This window comes from Scatophagus argus, chromosome 1 (genome assembly GCF_020382885.2).
Source record: "Scatophagus argus isolate fScaArg1 chromosome 1, fScaArg1.pri, whole genome shotgun sequence".
NCBI lineage: Eukaryota > Metazoa > Chordata > Actinopteri > Scatophagidae > Scatophagus > Scatophagus argus.
In genome coordinates, this window is record NC_058493.1 from 10,063,480 (window position 1) to 10,081,198 (window position 17,719).

Sequence of the window (17,719 nt, forward strand, 5' to 3'; positions counted from 1 at the left end):
GAAATGGAACTGGGATTGATTGGACAGTTACTCATTAATGATGCAAAGTGCCTTTCGACCAGCTCTGTTTTAAAATACCTTTAGTCTTTTAATAAGGCTGTCAAAAAACTGAAGTAAGATGCCCCACCTAGTGGCCAAAACTGAAAACTGCTTTAGTTATTTACCCGTCATAATTTAACATGTAGCTTTCTTTGCAACAAAGACCACAACACAACAATAAATAAATGCGAGCAATACAAAAATATCACAACAGAAATGTTAGCCAAGGCTAGAAAGAGATAGAACTGTATGTAAGTATTCATTTACTACTTTATATTTATATTATAGCTACTTGAGTAGTATAACTTGTCTGGCTAACAGTACCAGAAGAGCGTTTCTTTTAGTTCACACATTTTTCTGTATTAGCAGCTCATTAGCCTCTAGAGTTATTTACATGAAAATTGTTTCATATCCAATATCAAACAAAGCAATTTTCTCCTCGGCTTATATTTTGTTTAGTGCATAACATTGTCTTTATCTCTGCTTGTTTCACGACATATACTGTTTGTTTTTGTTCTACCATATTTATTCAAAAATTATCAGTATCATCAGTAACATTATGGAGTTCTTGGTAAGTTTTTTTTCTGTCACCACAGAATAGAAAACAAACACCACACACTCCAGACTCTTCCCTGTGTTTGTGTGTTGCAGTTCTGCTCAGGAGATACTGCTTGGGGCATTGAAGCCCTTCACCCGTTATGAGCTGGCGGTGCAGTCAAATGGTGTGGATGTGGTGGGTCCATTCAGCGGCACAGTGGAGGAGTCGACTCTGTCTGACCGTGAGTCTCTGTTGTGCCCTTATCACTGTATTCAGCTGAGTTTTCATTCTGCTGAAAGACCCAATGATGAAGCTGCAGAAATTAATCTTGTAGTATTCTGAGCACTTCAAATCTTGTTTCACTCATTCACTCAGTTGATGTTTAAAAACACTCCTTTCACTCACAGCCTTTGCAGTGGCCTTGAGCAAGTAAAACTCCCCAACAACTCATGGAGAACTACAATATGCCAAAAAATAGAAGAGTGTAGTTGTACTAGACAGCAGTGGAGGCAGGCAAAGGTGTAAAACATGTTTATGGAAGAGGAGTAGAAAGCAGGATCATTATGTGGATTGCACTGGTTTGGATTTCTCACTTTATTTGTTGGTTAAAGTGCTAGAAGCGAAGGCAACCAGGTTTCATTTACATTGATGAAGACATTTCACCTCTCATCCAAAAGGCTTCTTCAGTTCCAGGAGTCCCAGGTATTTAACCTCTAGCGAGGTTGTCACCTCGGTAGTGGGCCTGACAGTCACTGACACCTCCTGCCATCATGTGTCGTTGGGGTCACACGAGAGACGGTGTGGGTTGAACCATCTGGAGAGGAATCTCAAGGCTGTGCTACAGGTGGCTGATAGCTGATGCTGTAAGCTCCCGCCTCTGTTCAACAATGGTTGTTCTATCTGGACACAGATGACCTCTTTTACTTCAGTTTCTAGAACTGAAGAAGCCTTTTGGATGAGAGGTGAAACGTCTTCAACAACCTAAAAGAAATCCGATTGCCTTCGCTTCAAGCACTTTGACTACCATGACTCAGATGACTGAGAACCTACATAGACTCTTTACTTGTTAATTGTCCATGCTGGACTATCTCTGCTCTGGAATGTGTGTTGGCAACATGCGTGTCCTTGCAGCGGATGTGCAGACTCGGGTCAGACTTGAGGCACAGCTTTGACTGACAAAATCAAAAAATACTTGCAACTCGACTCGGACTTCAACACTAATGAACGAATCTTATGGCTTGAAAAAAACTGATAGTTTTCCCCCAAAGACAAAGATGAAAAAGTAAGTTATTGTACCCCTGTCACTGTGTTTGATACAAACTTAGAAATCTACATTGCTTTGTATGGCAAAGTGCACAGGTGCTGACAGGGACTTCAAGATGCATTCAAGCACACTTTGCAAAAAAAACACCTCAGCAAAAACTATGGAAAATGTGGGCATCAGAAATTGCAGAGATGCAACACTTGCAACTTCCTTCAACAAGTGAAGTTGCAGAGAGAATTGTAAGTAGCTCTGATGTTAAAATGACATTTGATGAAGAGCACATTATGATTTGTTGAGGATCTGTAGTTTCAAAATTCAGAATTTGACACTTGACTTGAGACTTATTGGTCTTGATTCAGGACTTGAGTGCAAAGACTCGACACTGCGTTGATTTGCTGTCTGGTCTTGGATTTACAGTCTTAGAATCAAATCTGAATTTAAATCTAAATATTCTTTCTAAATATTCTAAATCTAAATAATCTAAATCTTAATCTAAAATCTAAATATTATTAAATGTCCCTTATAAGTAAATGATCTCATCTTGTTCCCGAAGTGCATAATTCATCCCTTCAGAGTTTTCTTATGATTCGCTGCACTGAATAGGCTGAGTATGCCAGTTTCATTTCATCCCGCTAGTGGGTTAAAAATGTTGCCCATAGATGTTGTAATTTATGCATGTGCAGGTGTGCTTGAGTCTGCCTGCTTGCAAATGAGTGTGTGTTCACTCATGTGGATCAGTGTGGAGGCTGGCCAGTGGCCAGTGGACATGGAAATTAGCTGTTGGCATCAGTGGCAGATACTGGCTATAATAAAATACTCAGGTGTAGTAGTGGCTCTCCTGTTGGCCAGCTGCTCTGTCTGTCAGCCAGGGAGGGGTGGTGAGTAAAGAGTGGGCTTTTATTAATGACTTTATTATCACTAGTCACCCCGTCACGCTCTCCACCGCCATGTATCATCACCTGAGCCCCAGTCCATTCTCCCATTGCCCCGCTTGTCCCTTCTCTCCTGTACCCAGGTGGTGCAGACACGAGGACGCAGATGGTCGTCACACAACATGTCAAATCCCCCACCGAGACAATATACATTCCACAGCTGTGAGGCCTCATTTCTGGGCTCTAATTACTGACCCATTCTTCCTCTCTCCTCCAGGACCCTCCACACCTCCGGAGGAGCTGCAGCTGAGCGCTCTGGACTCAACCTCTGTGCTGGTGAGCTGGCGCCCTCCGCTGGAGCCTAACGGTATCATCATCAGCTACAGGATCTTGTACAGTGGCAACCTCAGCCAGCCTGAGCACTTGTGGGAAAATCTCTCTCAGGATGGTGGGTGTTGGCAGGAATTACTTTCTCACAGCTCTAAAAATAGTTAATCACTATTTTTATTGAGTTGAAGTGCAACTTACAGCTTTGTCTTCATTAATCTGTTTTCCAAGATGTTTTTAAGAAACTGTCCTTGAGTGACATGAGCTGTATGGTTGATGATGGTCCCTGACAATGTTTCTCTGTCTCTCTCTTTGTCAGGGAGCATTACCAGTGTGGAGGTTCAGGGTTTGTCCAGTGGCACCCGTTACTTTTTTAAGTTGGGGGCGTCCACTGAGGTGGGGCCAGGGCCTTATTCACCTGTAAAGGATGTTCACACCCCACTTCCCAAATATGGTATGTGTCATGTAGCACATATATAGGTGATAATAATATTAAAGAAAAAAGTAATAGTAGTTTTAACAACCTTGACAATCATATTACTAACAGCAGTTCAGTCAAAAGAAGTCTGTCTAGAATATTTTCGACAAGGTGTTACAATGGGAAATTGTGTAAATGTGTTATTAGTTTAATTAGTTTTAATAACATATAAACACATATGTTATGTAAATATGGTGATATTCAGTTTGTTAATGCGAGGAGATGGCAATGTGAGAAAACAGAAATGTTGAAAGTTTCATAATGGAGAGTAAGAACGGAGAGAGAGCAAGGAGGAGGCAGATTGCTGTCTCAGTTTCAGGAGAGTTTAAGGATTCAAAATTCTTAATGCAAAAGGGACAACAGCTATCACTTTGCCAGGAGCACAGTTATTTCTCTGGCTGAGGTCTGAGATGAAATTCAGTAATAGGACATGTAACATCTCTCTTATTTTGTGTTTTTATTGTCTTTAAAAAGAATGCTTTCTTAATACAACAGATTCATTGAGGAGTATTACCCCAACAACGTGAGGATAAACAAAACAGAAACGTAATACACTGCCTGGCCAAAAAAAATGTCGCCACCTGGATTTAACTAAGCAAATAGGTACAAGCCTCCTATTGGATAATTACTGCATGGGCAATTATCTTTCAGCTGGCAACAAGTTATTTAACCCAAACTGGTGCAATGAGCTGCCTCTCATTTCTTAAAGAACCACGTTGAAAGACACATCCTGTGGTTGTGGAAAAGATGTTAGTCTGTTTGAGAAGGGTCAAATCATTGGCATGCATCAAGCAGAGAAAACATCTAAGGAGATTACAGAAACTACTAAAGTTGGGAGAACTGTCCAATGTGTTATTAAAAACTGGAAGGATAGTGGGGACCCATTGTCTTCGAGGAAGAAATGTGGCCGGAAAAAAATCCTGAATGATCGTGATCGGCGATTATACATTATACATTTGGTGAAATCAGATTGAAGAAAAACAACAGGGCTATGTTTAATAGTGAAAGTAAGAGCATTTCCACATGCACAATGCAAAGGGAACTCAAGGGATTGGGACTGAACAGCTGTGTAGCCTTAAGAAAACCACTAATCAGTGTGGCTAACCGGAAAAAAAGGCTTCAGTTTGCTAGGGAGCATAAAGATTGGACTCTGAAGCAATGGAAGAACATCTTGTGGTCTGATGAGTCCAGATTTACCCTGTTCCAGAGTGATGGGTGCATCAGGGTAAGAAGAGAGGCAGATGAAGTGATGCACCCATCATGCCTAGTGCCTACTGTACAAGCCTGTGGGGGCAGTGCTGTGATCTGCGGTTGCTGCAGTTGGTCAAAGTGCTCAAAGAATGAGGTCAGCTGACTACCTGAATATACTGAATGACCAGGTTATTCCATCAATGGATTTTTTCTTCCCTGATGGCACGGGCATATTACAAGATGACAATGCCAGGATTCATCAGGCTCAAATTGTGAAAGAGTGGTTCAGGGAGCATGAGACATCATTTTCACACGTGGATTGGCCATCACAGAGTCCAGACCTTAACCCCATTGAGAATCTTTGGGATGTGCTGGAGAAGGCTTTGCGCAGCGGTCAGACTCTGCCATCATCAATGCAAGATCTTGGTGAAAGATTAATGCAACACTGGATGGAAACAAATGTTGTGACATTGCAGAAGCTTATCGAAACAATGCCACAGCGAATGCATGCCGTAATCAAAGCTAAAGGCGGTCCAACGAAATATTAGAGTGTGTGACCTTTTTTTTTTGGTGGTGACTTTTTTTTGGCCAGGCAGTGTACTTTCTGGGTTTTTTTCTCTATTTTTATCTTTGTGTCCTTTGCAGACATTGCAAAGAAGCAAATAATCAACATAATTATTTGAATTTTAGAAGAACACTGAATTTTCCATCCATCCATTTTCTATACCGCTTATCTGTCATTTTTTAAACACAATACAATAAACTTTAGTTATGTATCTGAATCTGTAAACAAAAATATTTAAAACCAAGTTTTTAAAATTGCACTTCTTTTTAATTCGGAAATATTAAAAACAAAGGAGACTTGTATTCAACCACATCAAGTGAAATAGATAGATAATAAATAAAATAATTAAGTGCTTTAAATTCTGTGGTATCTGTATTTCGACATTGAGTATTCAGTCATGACTGAATTTCACAATAAGGCGTTCAGTTGCTTCTAAGACTTAAAATATTATGGTCATTTTTGCTTACCTAAGACACACCTAAGAACACAATATGCATTCAAACACTACTTCATCCGCAGACGCTCACAGACTTTCCTATTAAAGTGGGTAATTTGTTCCTGCCAGCAGGGAAAGTGTAGCTCAGCAGGACACTGTTATTCTGCTTCTCCTATTCTGCTGCATTTGGAGGATAATATTGAGTGTGAATATCAAAGGGGTGGCCTCATCAGCGACCCCCCAGGGGAGAGCTTTGAATTACTGCCCTCTGCAGCCAGCAGAAATGCTGTGAAAAGCACTTCTTTACTCTCATGTCACTTTGTGTTTAAGCATGCAATCTCATTATACACTTTTTAATTCCACCAGTCAGCATGTTAGCTTTACCTGTAATTATTAAATGCCTCTTTTGTCTTTAAAGAGAGAGAGACTCACAAATGCAGAGCTCTTCACTCCCCTGTGAACTATCATCCAATATGCCACTCAAACTCATTGCCCTCACAGCATTCTTAAAAACAGTACCATCAGCACGGAAAAACAAAATGGCTATACATTTTAGTAGAAGTATTTAAGCATTTCTTTCCTTCTCACTCGTATCTCATATGCTGTCCACCAAATGATAGGACTAAGAACCTATACAGTACACATACAGTTTTTTCTCCGGCAGCAGTTTTATGTTTGACAGGACAAAGGTGGCTTGGCGTTTAAGTAAGCAGTAAATTGAATTAATAGCAGACAGTGCAACAACAGGAATGGAGGGAGGGTATGTTTATAGGAGTGATCTAGCCAGAGGGAGTCACTGCGTGGGTAGAGCTCTTAAACCCAAAGCCAAGTGACTTATGAACTTTTAGAGATGGCATGTGTTGAGTGTCTTGTGCTGATGGAGAGGCAATGTATCATTCTAGGTGATTTTAACACAACCGTATTCATGCCTCCTAGCAAAAGCTGTTTTCGTCAAGATTTCTCAAACTTTTGTGGTGTTGAGTTTGGGACTAAAACAAACTATAGCCCATGCTGCCATTTCGTAAGTTTTTTTGCTAGAGTAAAACTGTTATTCCCGACACTTTTGACATTTTTTGACCTGCCTAGATCATATTCCAGTTTGATTTGGTAGATCATTGTGTGCTTCTGTCCAAACTGTACTGTGTGAACTCATGCAAGGTGCCACACGTAAGCAACAAACTTGTTTTATTTGTGAAATGATTTTATGAAGCGACTGCTATTAACAGGAACAGGAGATATGAGATATTATCTGTCCTGTTTTTCTGACATCAAGAACCGTGTTACAAAGAAATATTCTCACTTTTGCATGTTATTCCTTGAATTTGCTGCCTTTTATATCCACAAATCAATCAGTCTATAAATCAGTAAATCAATCAACTAATTTCCCTTTACCCATCAAAGTACATATTTTTAGAATGCAATAAGCACAGAGAATGCATTTTTTTTAACCCTAACACTTGGAAAGACAAAGTAACAACTTTCTTTTACTCACATAGGCCATAGTGTTGCCACTGTGCAATGTGAATGGGACTGAGATGGGTGGTAGGTGGCTGAGAGCTCCAGCCATCTGTTTCCTCTTCTCTCTGTGTCCGCACTGCCAAAGATACCCAGCATAAGTGAATATCAATGAAGGTCTGCTCTCTCTTCAGTGTTGCTTCATGTCTCTTCACTACTGTTGCTTCATCTAAAGTAAGAGTCTATTCACATGAGGCCAGAGTCAAATAATATTTCAAACTATATACAGTGTGTTATTGTAATGCTTTTTTAAGATGGAGTTCTAGATATGAGTAAAAAGAGATATCAGCAAGTTCAAATATTCAAATATGAAGACCAATATAGCATGTACACTCATGGAGACATACTTCTTTATTATCAAATTCAGGTGTGGTATGGGGCTGTTTTTCAGGGGTGGGGCTCAGCTCCTTACTTCCATTGAAGTGAAATCTTGATGCTTCAGCATACCACGACATTTTGGACAATGCTGTGCTTCCGACTTTGTGGCAACAGTTTGGGGAAGGACCTTTACTATTCCAGCATGACTGTGTCCCAGTGCACAAAGTAAAGTCCATAAAGACATGGCTGGATGAGTTTGGTGTTGTAGACAGCTAGAAAGCTGCAAAGCTGTCTATTTATTTAGAATATGATGTCATTATAGTCCCTATTGATGTCTAGTGTATTTTTGGGAGTAGCCACACTTCTGCCACGTGGAACGTGTTGTCCTTATTGTTTACACTAATTCTTACATTTTGTTTCTCATTTGTCTGATATATTAACAGAGCTGGACGTCCATGCAGTGACAGGCATCATAATCGGTGTGTGTCTGGGACTGATATGCATCCTCCTCTGTATGTGTTTCAGCTTTCGTAATGGCAAATCCAGGTAAGGTATCTCTAGAGTGCAAATACTTCTACAGTACCTATGCATGTCTTAGGTCTTTTACCTACTTGGAAGGACTGTTGTCTTACAGACAAAAGACCAGCTAAAATAACCCAGGCAACTTTACTAAGGTTCAGTCTTCTATAGCTCAACTCCTGTATTGCCCCTCTCACCTCTACTCCAAATAGGGAAGTATCTGGGGGTCTGAACTCCACAGCTGTGACCCTTCAGTACAGGAGAGGGGGCAGCCCCGTTCCCTCCCATGTGCCAGAGTGCAGCGATAGCCACGAGCTGGAGACGCTGATGCCGCAAGACAGCCAAGAGTCTGGTCAACCGTTAGAAGAGGGCTTAGAGGAGCAAAGCCTGATGCCAAGTGATAATCCAGGGGAAAGGGTGGATGCCCCTGCACCTGAACACAAGGTCAAAACTTGCAAAAGGAAGTGCTCCTATCAGATGGGCCATGGATACTCTTATTATTTTTTCATGTTGTTGATAGAAGGATAATAGTAGTAATTCTGGTCCATGCACTGTGTTGTTATTCTTGCAGGCTGCTTGGAATGGCTCTGTAAGTCATAACTGGGCCAACAGAATCACTAGATACAGAGACACCATGACAGAGGACTCTCCAACTCTCATTAATGGAGCTGTCAACATGCTATTAACTGATAACAGCACGGTAAATGAATAAACTAAATTCAGTGACTCATATATTTAAGGTACCAACTTGTGTCCGACAAGCAAGAACAAGCTCTGGCATCGCTGGGTCAAATGGCATCTCGAATTGACAGTTTTCTAAATCATGCCCCTTTTACTTTAGTTACTGTTGCAGTGTTTGTCAAGCTTTCTTGCATTAAACAGTTGCAGTTTACAGTGATACTGGGTAAGATTTACCACCTGAAATTTATAGTAATTCATGTGAAACTCTTTCTCAGCCTTCTCAGTTTTCTTGGAAGACTCATTTTTCATTGCCCTCTCCCTGTTTCCTCTCAGGTTACAGTTCTCCTGTTTTTCTCTCAATTTATGATAAATTTTAGCACTTGTTTCTCGCACTCTACATATGTATAATGTGCCAAAGCTTAAGATTACTATTACAAGTGAAAAGGCTTTTGGGATGAGGACCAATATGTACGTTTAGTTAGTTATCTGAGTTAACAATGTGAGCAGAAGGATATAACTGTTAACTTAACCCTAAACTCTGACAGCAGACCAGCTTACACAACGTAGGAAACTACTACACAGTGGACATGTGAAGCCGTGACAAGCTTTTTAACATACCACTAACCTGTAACTCAACAAACCAATGTCACCTAGTTAGTTACTTACATGCTACTTGGCCTTGGATGCAACACTTACAACTGTGGGAAATAAGCTAGTCAGTCAGACATGAGTCAAACATAGATTAATAATTAATTTCTTACATTTTTGGTCTTGGTTTTGTTAAGGTGGCATACATCACTCAACTTAAGCATGTGGAGTAATCTCACACTTGACAGACCAGTTACATTTGCTAAGCTGTGAATCGTTGCTGTTTAGGGAAGGGGTTTAGCAAAGAGCCTGTTGTGATCATTGCTGATGTCTTTGTGTGTGTACTAAGGAGTTGCTATTATTGACTGTGCGTTGTACAAATACTTAACCTTCGAATCTTTGAGTTACCTGGACAGATAAACGAACAGAACAACATGAAGTAAAAGTGACATTGTTTTGTTGCAGGACTTACAGGATCGTCTGTGCACATCCCTGTGCAGTAACCAGGTCGAGGCAGAGGTCATTGTTCACTCAGAGCTGTCAGACCCCGAGAGGGAGAAAGAGGAGGAGGGCAGTGAAAGGAAGAATGATACCAACACCACCAGAGGGCCCTTATTATCAGAGGGCAGATATTCCCTTTTAAACCAGCCAAGCCCACCAGGAGAGGAGGACACATTAGAAAAACTATCACAAAGTCCTTTGAGTCTTCCCTCAATAAAGCTGGTGGCTAATCACAAGAGGGAGTTAGACGGCATTGGAGACCAGCTGAACACAGACCCAGAGCCACAGCCGGAGGTGGGGCTTGCCAATGGCTTCCACTCCCCAAAGACAGTGCGTTCTGTGCTGAGGTCAGAGCATCTGGAGAACGGGGACTCCAGACATTGCCCTTCGGCACCAGGGAAGGCCATCTCAGCTGGGCTGTCCCCTGCCCCTTTTGTCAGCGCCGGCCTTGTCCACTCTACCTCAGCAGCACATAGTTACCTGTGCCCGTAACCTCTGCATGTAGGGAATTGACCCTTACACACATAGACATCAGACTGATTTTCTTTCTTTAACATACCCAGGAAGAATGCCTAAGGATTATTTTTAGTGCGCCTCATTACTGGATTCCTTTCTCTTCCTTGCATTGTTTTTATAGGTACTTTGAATCCATTCTTTCATATATGTGTATATACAGTATACATGTACTGTATATTTTCAGTGGTACAGAGTACTGTATATGGATATGCATTCTCTAGCACTGCAACCATATTTTCCTCTGGGCTTTCTTTCCTGTCTTATAGGAAAGAAAAGAAAGATTTAACTTAACCAAGCAGATGGAAGTGGATTGAAGCAGGCTATTCCTACCATGTCAAACATGGCTCTGTTCCACTCAGGAATATGAAGGCCTGGAATGTTCTGTGAGTATGTGAGACAGGCTATCATCATGGACGGGAGGATCGGAAGTGTTCCTCAGTGGGTCTCACTGGGCTTTGCCACGTGGACGCGAACTGAGTGGCACTGAGGAATAAGCCTTAAAGAGTATCTGCACACTCTGAGAGTGCAGAACACCTGTGTCTCTCTCCAGCCTCCTGCTGTCTCAGGGTCCCAGAAACACACACACACACACACACACACACACACACAAACATATGGCGAAACATACTCAAGAAGCTAAATATAGCTGATTCCATGGTATCTCACAGTCATCCATAAACACACATTTGTACACACACACACATACACTTTTCCTGACTGGATTGTGGGGGTCTCAGGTGCTTAATTATTGTAGATGCGTTTAAAAACTCTGTATATTTCTATAGATGTTTATATTCATTACAAATATAAAACACATGTCAGCATGTGGGGAAAACACTTAAAATGTAAAAAGATTTTGAGTATACTGATTTGGTACACATGAAGTATTCTTTTCCAAAATGCCATATATCCATGTGGTGTGATTGTGTGAACCAGCAACTCTCAGCTGAAAAGTAAAACGTGTTTTTACTGTATTTCAGATTGTGGAGATCTCATTTTGGAAACAAAGTGTTTCCATGCTCATGTTGGTATTTGTTTAATTATGTTGGTGGGAGAAGTAGTGGATATGTTACAACGACCCATCTGTAAATTATTCTTCTGGTCTGGCTCCCATTTAGGGATGCACCAGTTTAAGACTGTGCCGTTTTTGTCAGTTTAAACTCAGTATAATAATTTTTTATGCAAAATGCTGGTCACTTTAATTTGAGGGAAATTGAACTTGACTCTCCTATCTGACTGCAGCTATATGAGAAAACTTCCACAATGCTTAACTGAAATTTCTGCATTTATCAGATAAGAAAGGAGTTTGAAAATTAAATAAATATGCTCCATTTTTTTACACTGATCCTAAACTGTTTAACAGAATCCTTCAATTTTTGATCAGACTGCTCCCCAAAATTGACCGACATGTGAAGTTGAGTGAGTCAGTGCTGGTTTTGGCAGTGTTGGCCAACTCTTTATCAACAACACTACCTCATTTCTTTTAAGGATGGTTTCCAGTGTGGTTTTATTGGTTTTATGTAACTAGCACCTTTTTAATATCTCTTTCTTAACTTGTCTGATTTTACACCATTTGGTATTTGCAGAAATAATCGTCCGACACTGACTGTATGCTCTTGTGTTATGTCAAAGAAATTCATGTCGCATTGCAGCTTCCTCTCAGATCTGCAGAAGATTGTGTCACTCAGTATTATGTTAATATTGAACCTTTACACAAAACACAAAAACACAGTGTCTGTGATATGAAGCACCTTCATCGAGCAATTTCATTCAGTCGCAGTTATGGACAATGAAAACAGACAATGAAAACAATATCTCTTGCAATTACATACTTGTGCCACCTACAGGTATTTTTTGGCCTTTTTACAGGTTCCTTTTGAGTGTCTGTCGGTGTTGGATGTTTTATGGAACACATTTTAAATGATGCTGAGCTTGACAGTGCTTATGGATAGACCACTGGAGAGTCCAAAATGCAGGAAACTATCATAGCTTGTTAGCTGTTTTGTGCCATTCACTTTTACTTAACCTCCCTTCCCCGAGGAAAAAACTTTTCCGTAAAGGAGCAGCGATTAGCAGACTGTTATGAGACAGGAGTCTATGGTATATATATATATATCTTTTAAATAAACTGTGTGAACGTGTTGTTGTTCAGTCAGCATATGAGCAGAGCAAATTAAAATTAAATGTTCTGCCAGCAAAGAGCTTTATTTTTCCTATTCAGTAACAAAGAAAGAAAAACAGCAGAGAGAAGCTCTGGGAGCTGGTGATGATTTGAAAGGTTACTGAGTTAACTGTTAAGCCCTGTGGGTAGTCAGTATGCCACCAAGCTTCCTTCACTCTTTGTCTGCAGGTGGCAAAAGTACAGCAGCTTTAACATTCTTTGCCTGCAGAAGGCAGTAACTGACATATCTTTTACCCACGAGAAAGTCAGTTTGTGAATTAGTTACAAGCTAGATCCCATTTCGCCTCACATCGAAAAGACTAACACTGTACTTTAACTAATAAAGGTTATTCTGTATGAGTGTGTGAAACTGTAGATAATGTCATGTCATACAGCTCTGTGAATCCGAGATAATAGCATGGTTGGGCTCAGTTAATAATAGAAATATTCACTTTACAGATTGACAAAATTAAGCAGCCCATAGCCCTGCTGCACATGATGTCTCATCTTCTCTCAGGTGGCTTTCTTCTCGTCATCCAGCAGTTAAAAAAGGAGTGGGTGAACCACTTCTGTCCTTCCCATGTTTCTTCTCACGCCCATTCAAGTGTCAAAATCTCACCAGCTCAACTCAGTCACATCACATCAGCAAACAGAAATGGTTCCTCATGACAAGTAAAAAACACCGTGAACATGTTTCTCACCAATGTGTTTTGTTGTGTTTCCCCTAAAAGGGATTTTCTGAACAAAATGCGTTGTTATTACCTCAAAGAGACATATTTTTTTAGCCTTGCCATGTATGTACTTAACACGATTAACATGTTCTTACTGCAATAGCAGTCATATAGGGACAGAAATGAATGTGTTTTTAGCAAAACCTGGGTCAAATATTAATTGGATTTTGGTGATGAATGAGCCACATCAGGAGAATTCAGATTTTACTGCCAGTCAGTTACTGAAATGTTTCAGAAATACATTCTTATAAAACTTAAAATTTGTATGCCACTGACTGTACTGTGCTATAAGTGTGTGTAAGCACACTTAAATGGTGCCCCTCAACTCGTCAGTCTAAAGTGGCAAGCCTTTTTTATTTGTGGCCAAGCTTTACATCACAAATAGTAAGAGCAGGTCAGAGCAGATGTCTCTCAGCTCTTAAAATTAAAACACCTGCTGTCACATGATTGATTTGGGTCACAATTTATATGTTCAGCGAGCAATGTAGCCACAGCTTTCTTCCCTGTGGTTTCGTGATCATTTGTCCTTTATACAGAGTAAGCTAAGACAGACCACCAAGACTTTGTGCTTGTATCTTTGATCCAGGTTCTTTACCAATACTGTTCTGTACTGCTTCCCATCATCCTCAAAAGCCTATGTGTCCTGAGTCTAGAAAGAAGCATAATAATCTCAAAAGCATTCCAGTTTGATATCTGAAACATACCTCTGTCAGTTCAGGTCAGCTACCTTAAGAAGAATGTGTTATAGCCCCAGTCTGTGCTCCTGCTGCGCTGATAGGCCTCATCCACACCTGGGTTCAGATCTTCTATTCATCAAACTGATTGCATACTCTGAAGCCTATGACTAAATCAGGGCCATTAACATAGTGTTTAAAGCAGGTTGTCAGTCACTGTGACAGTTGACTCGTGATTGACTTTTCAAACATTTTCTGGTGATTGTTTATGTGATATGAGTATAAAGTTTGTCTCCTACTCAATATGGCCCTTTTTTAATGGAAAATAACACAGAAGGTGTTGACCTTTGAATCTGTATTTAAAAGCATTCTGTGAAAATGTCTCTATAGTCACTGCAAAAAGACCGCACACATTTGGCTAACGTAAAGTACAAATAATTTCCTGTGATACTTCTCTGCCCAGTAAGGCAATTGTCTGCAGCACTGCACCAATTAACTGATGGACATTTGGCATATTTGGAAAGCAACTGATTTGTGTCAGTGAGATGCAGTTTTGATGTTCTTCGGATGAACAAAGACACTCTTACATCAGTGATGCCGGAGTTAGATTGTATCATGATGCAGCTGCCAGAATCTAGTTGGGCGTTTGAATCGCACAGTGGTGGTGAATTTTAGAAACATTCAGTATTTAGAATCTGGGTTTCGTGGTCTTTTTGCCACAGATATGTCAATTAAATCACACTGTTTTGGCTGTGTTTTAAGTCTTGATGCAGTAGTGGATTGTTGTGGTGTGAGTGGAGCCAACACAGATGATCTTAAAGGGGATTTGCATAAATCCTGCCTCCAGCATAAAGGATGTATGCTCTCCTTATTGAAGCTCTATTGATTAACAATTAAGTTTTTAATACATGTAACATTTACTTTTCAACCATCTTTTTGTTGGCTAGAACAATCACTTTTTTGTTTTTTTGTAGTAAAATTACTCATGCTCCAGAGATGATAATTGTTTGGTTAATTTACTTTATTCCCACCTCTTTTGTAAGGGTTTTATTAAACAGTATACCTCATGTTGGTTGATTTGATTCTGATCAGTTTCATCAGCTTCTTGACACTGCACATTTTATAACAAGTAGAACATGTATATAATTAAGCATCCAGTTGTTTTGTGAGTCAAACTTTTCATAAACAACAGGGTCTACTGTTTTGTTTTACCTCAGAGAGATTTTTTTCTCATTACGGTGGCCTGGTTGGTCTAGGAGTAAACAAATGAAGGAATGAGGGATCAGTGGAAGTAATCTAAATAGTTTTTTACAGTGTTATTCTGCAATAGTAACTATGACCAAGTTTAAAGCGTGGGTTCACTCATTCGTGCTTCAAACAAAAATCAAAGGAGAAAGAGCAAAATTGTGTCCGCTTCTGCTGAAAAACAGCCTAAGAGTCACTCGCAGTACCACTGTAACGCAACCCAGGGGACTGAAGTACTAGGCAGGGAGAAGGGCTAAAGGGACATCCTTCCCCAGGTAGGTCATACCTCTTAGTGCAGACAGCCATTTTGAATTAAGGGTCTCTTTCTACTCAGGTGCCCCATTTCATGTCAGCATATCCCACCCAGATAGATTTCATTTGTTGTCAAAAAAAGTCATTTTGTCCTTTAGGCAAGTAAGAAAGCTCTTATACATATATGATACTTTGTTTTGTGCAAATCAATCAATGTATTTCTGTCTCTCTGGCTCTTCTTTGTGCTTTCTGGTGCTTTGTGGTGAGCTGCTTGAACCGGTGACAGTCACATTGTTTTTTTTCTTCTCTAGTTTTATGTGTTCCAGCTCAACTGTGCTTTTCAATCTGTGTATGAGCACAGACTCTGAGGTCATGTGCAACCAACGATGCTCTGCAGCTACTCAGACACTTTTGTAATCATTGTGTGTTGTACAAGACCATGTTCATGTCAAAAAACGCTTCTGTAAGAGCAGATTTCTAGGAGTACTTAATAGATTAGCACTTCTTCTTTGGTCATTAGTGACTTTGGACTTTCATCTTTACATTTCTAGAAGTGCAATTTTCTTAGTCTGTAAAACCACAGATGGATTACTCAGTGTTAGTCATGGTGACCATAGCCATGATTTGTGATAGAAACATTGCTTGTTAAGAGGAATTGTCACAGGATAGGCAGTACTTGTGGTTTGTAGAAATATTTCCACTGTGTGAAAATGTCAAAACTTACAGCTACTCTCGAGATGTCTGTGGAAACTACTCTTCTGTAAATAAACATCAACGAAAGAAGAGAGTGAGGCTCAGAGTTTTTGTATCTTGAACATTCTGGGGGTTCAGCAGCCTAACGTGAATCTCACTTTAATATTCTTTTCTATCAGTTTTGTCTCCAACAATTTTTCAGTCAATTTAACTCTGTGTGTGACTGCTTTTCCTGGCATTTACATTCTCAAATATGACATTTACGTTGTCAGGAAGCAGGGCTTCTTGGGTTATCTCTTGTCATATTCCAGTCATTTTGACCTTTTGGTTATATCTCAGTGTATGATATATGGTGCTCTGCTGGTTTCATTGGTAAATGAAATTGATCACCTCGTTCACTGTGGGAAGGAAATGAGAAAAGAGCCCTGCAGATGATTTAGTTTGTAGCTGATTTTAAGACCACAGCACGTGTTTTTGCAGTGAACAACAACTGTTTACAGAACGATGTAAAATGAAACACTGCCTAATTAAAGACTCATGCTGGTCCATTGTTTCATTTCAGTCATGTTCATTCTTTTGTCAGACACTTAGTTATTAGGCGCCATCTTCATGTTAGCTTTGTGTGCAATTTAAATGCGTGAAAATGCTCAAAGAGGAGAAGCTGAATCTTAATATTATTGCCCCAGTTACACTGGGGGATAATTTCAGATAGGTAAAATGTGATTTCTTTGCAGCCCAGGCTACAATTAAATAAATCCTGTACAGTAATAAGCGGCCTCCCATCTTCCCTTTGGGCACACATATCAGCCAGGTAACATTCTCTCAGTTACTTTGTGTCCCACCCTTTTCATTCCGGCATAGCCTCTAGGTAGTAATCAGTCAGACCTAAAGTTGTGGCTATTTTACAAACCACTGGGGGGCAGTGTGATTCTTCCCAATGATTCCTGAAAAGAAACAATGTAACCTGGTGCCACTCCCATTAGCAGAGACTGCTGCCTGAGTGTTGGACCTCATGTCCTCTGACCTCACAAAATATCCAGAAAAATGTACATGCCTTTTATTACCTGCTCAAACAGAGGGAGTGAAAATGTGTGGAAAAGTCCCAGTGTCAACAAATACAAGAGCTGAGGAATGTTTTGCTGGTATGTAAAACAATACATATGCATTTTTGTCACTTTGTGTGTGTGCAATTGCATGGTGGGTTGACAGACAGACAGGCTGGCTGAAAAAAGAAAAAGTCAGAGAAGGAGGTGATGGAGATAAGAGGGTGAGATGAGGGCAGAGAGTTAAGACAGGAGCACTGAGGCAACATCGCATGGCAGATTCCCCTGAGGACTTAGATAAAAGCCCTCGCTGAGCAAGAGAGGGGTCGGCCTCACTATCTTCAGCCATTCATTTCTGTTAATCAGAGGACAAGGCTCCTCTGCAGAGGTCTGCTCAAATCCATACGTGAAGACAGACAAGCATGTAAACAAAAACAACCACTTTCATACTTGTGTGTGTATTGTTGGTATTGTGTTTCTGTCCTCCAGCTGCAAAGTGGTCCCTGTGCTAGCTTAGCATGCTTCGTATTTCAGTGGAAAGGGAGACGAGTGGAGCACAGAGTGTCAGGCGA

At 40.4% G+C, this 17,719-nt stretch overlaps 1 protein-coding gene across 3 annotated transcripts in view; it reads left to right on the forward strand.

Moving 5' to 3' along the window:
* igdcc4 (immunoglobulin superfamily, DCC subclass, member 4) overlaps positions 1–13,552 on the forward strand; it is a 49,305-nt gene extending 35,753 nt beyond the window's left edge. The window contains exons 14-21 of one of the 3 annotated variants that reach the window (XR_006841968.1): positions 691–818; positions 2,991–3,161; positions 3,360–3,494; positions 7,987–8,089; positions 8,275–8,506; positions 8,634–8,762; positions 9,797–10,469; positions 10,615–13,552. Coding sequence is in view for 2 of the 3 variants with exons in the window: in XM_046376128.1 (XP_046232084.1) it covers positions 691–818; positions 2,991–3,161; positions 3,360–3,494; positions 7,987–8,089; positions 8,275–8,506; positions 8,634–8,762; positions 9,797–10,324 (1,426 nt within the window). In the remaining variant the exon portion in view is untranslated. Of the gene's footprint in view, positions 1–690; positions 819–2,990; positions 3,162–3,359; positions 3,495–7,986; positions 8,090–8,274; positions 8,507–8,633; positions 8,763–9,796 lie in introns of all 3 variants that reach the window. The other 2 variants (XM_046376128.1, XM_046376237.1) reach the window with 2 other exon arrangements.
* The last annotated feature ends 4,167 nt before the right edge of the window (positions 13,553–17,719 follow it).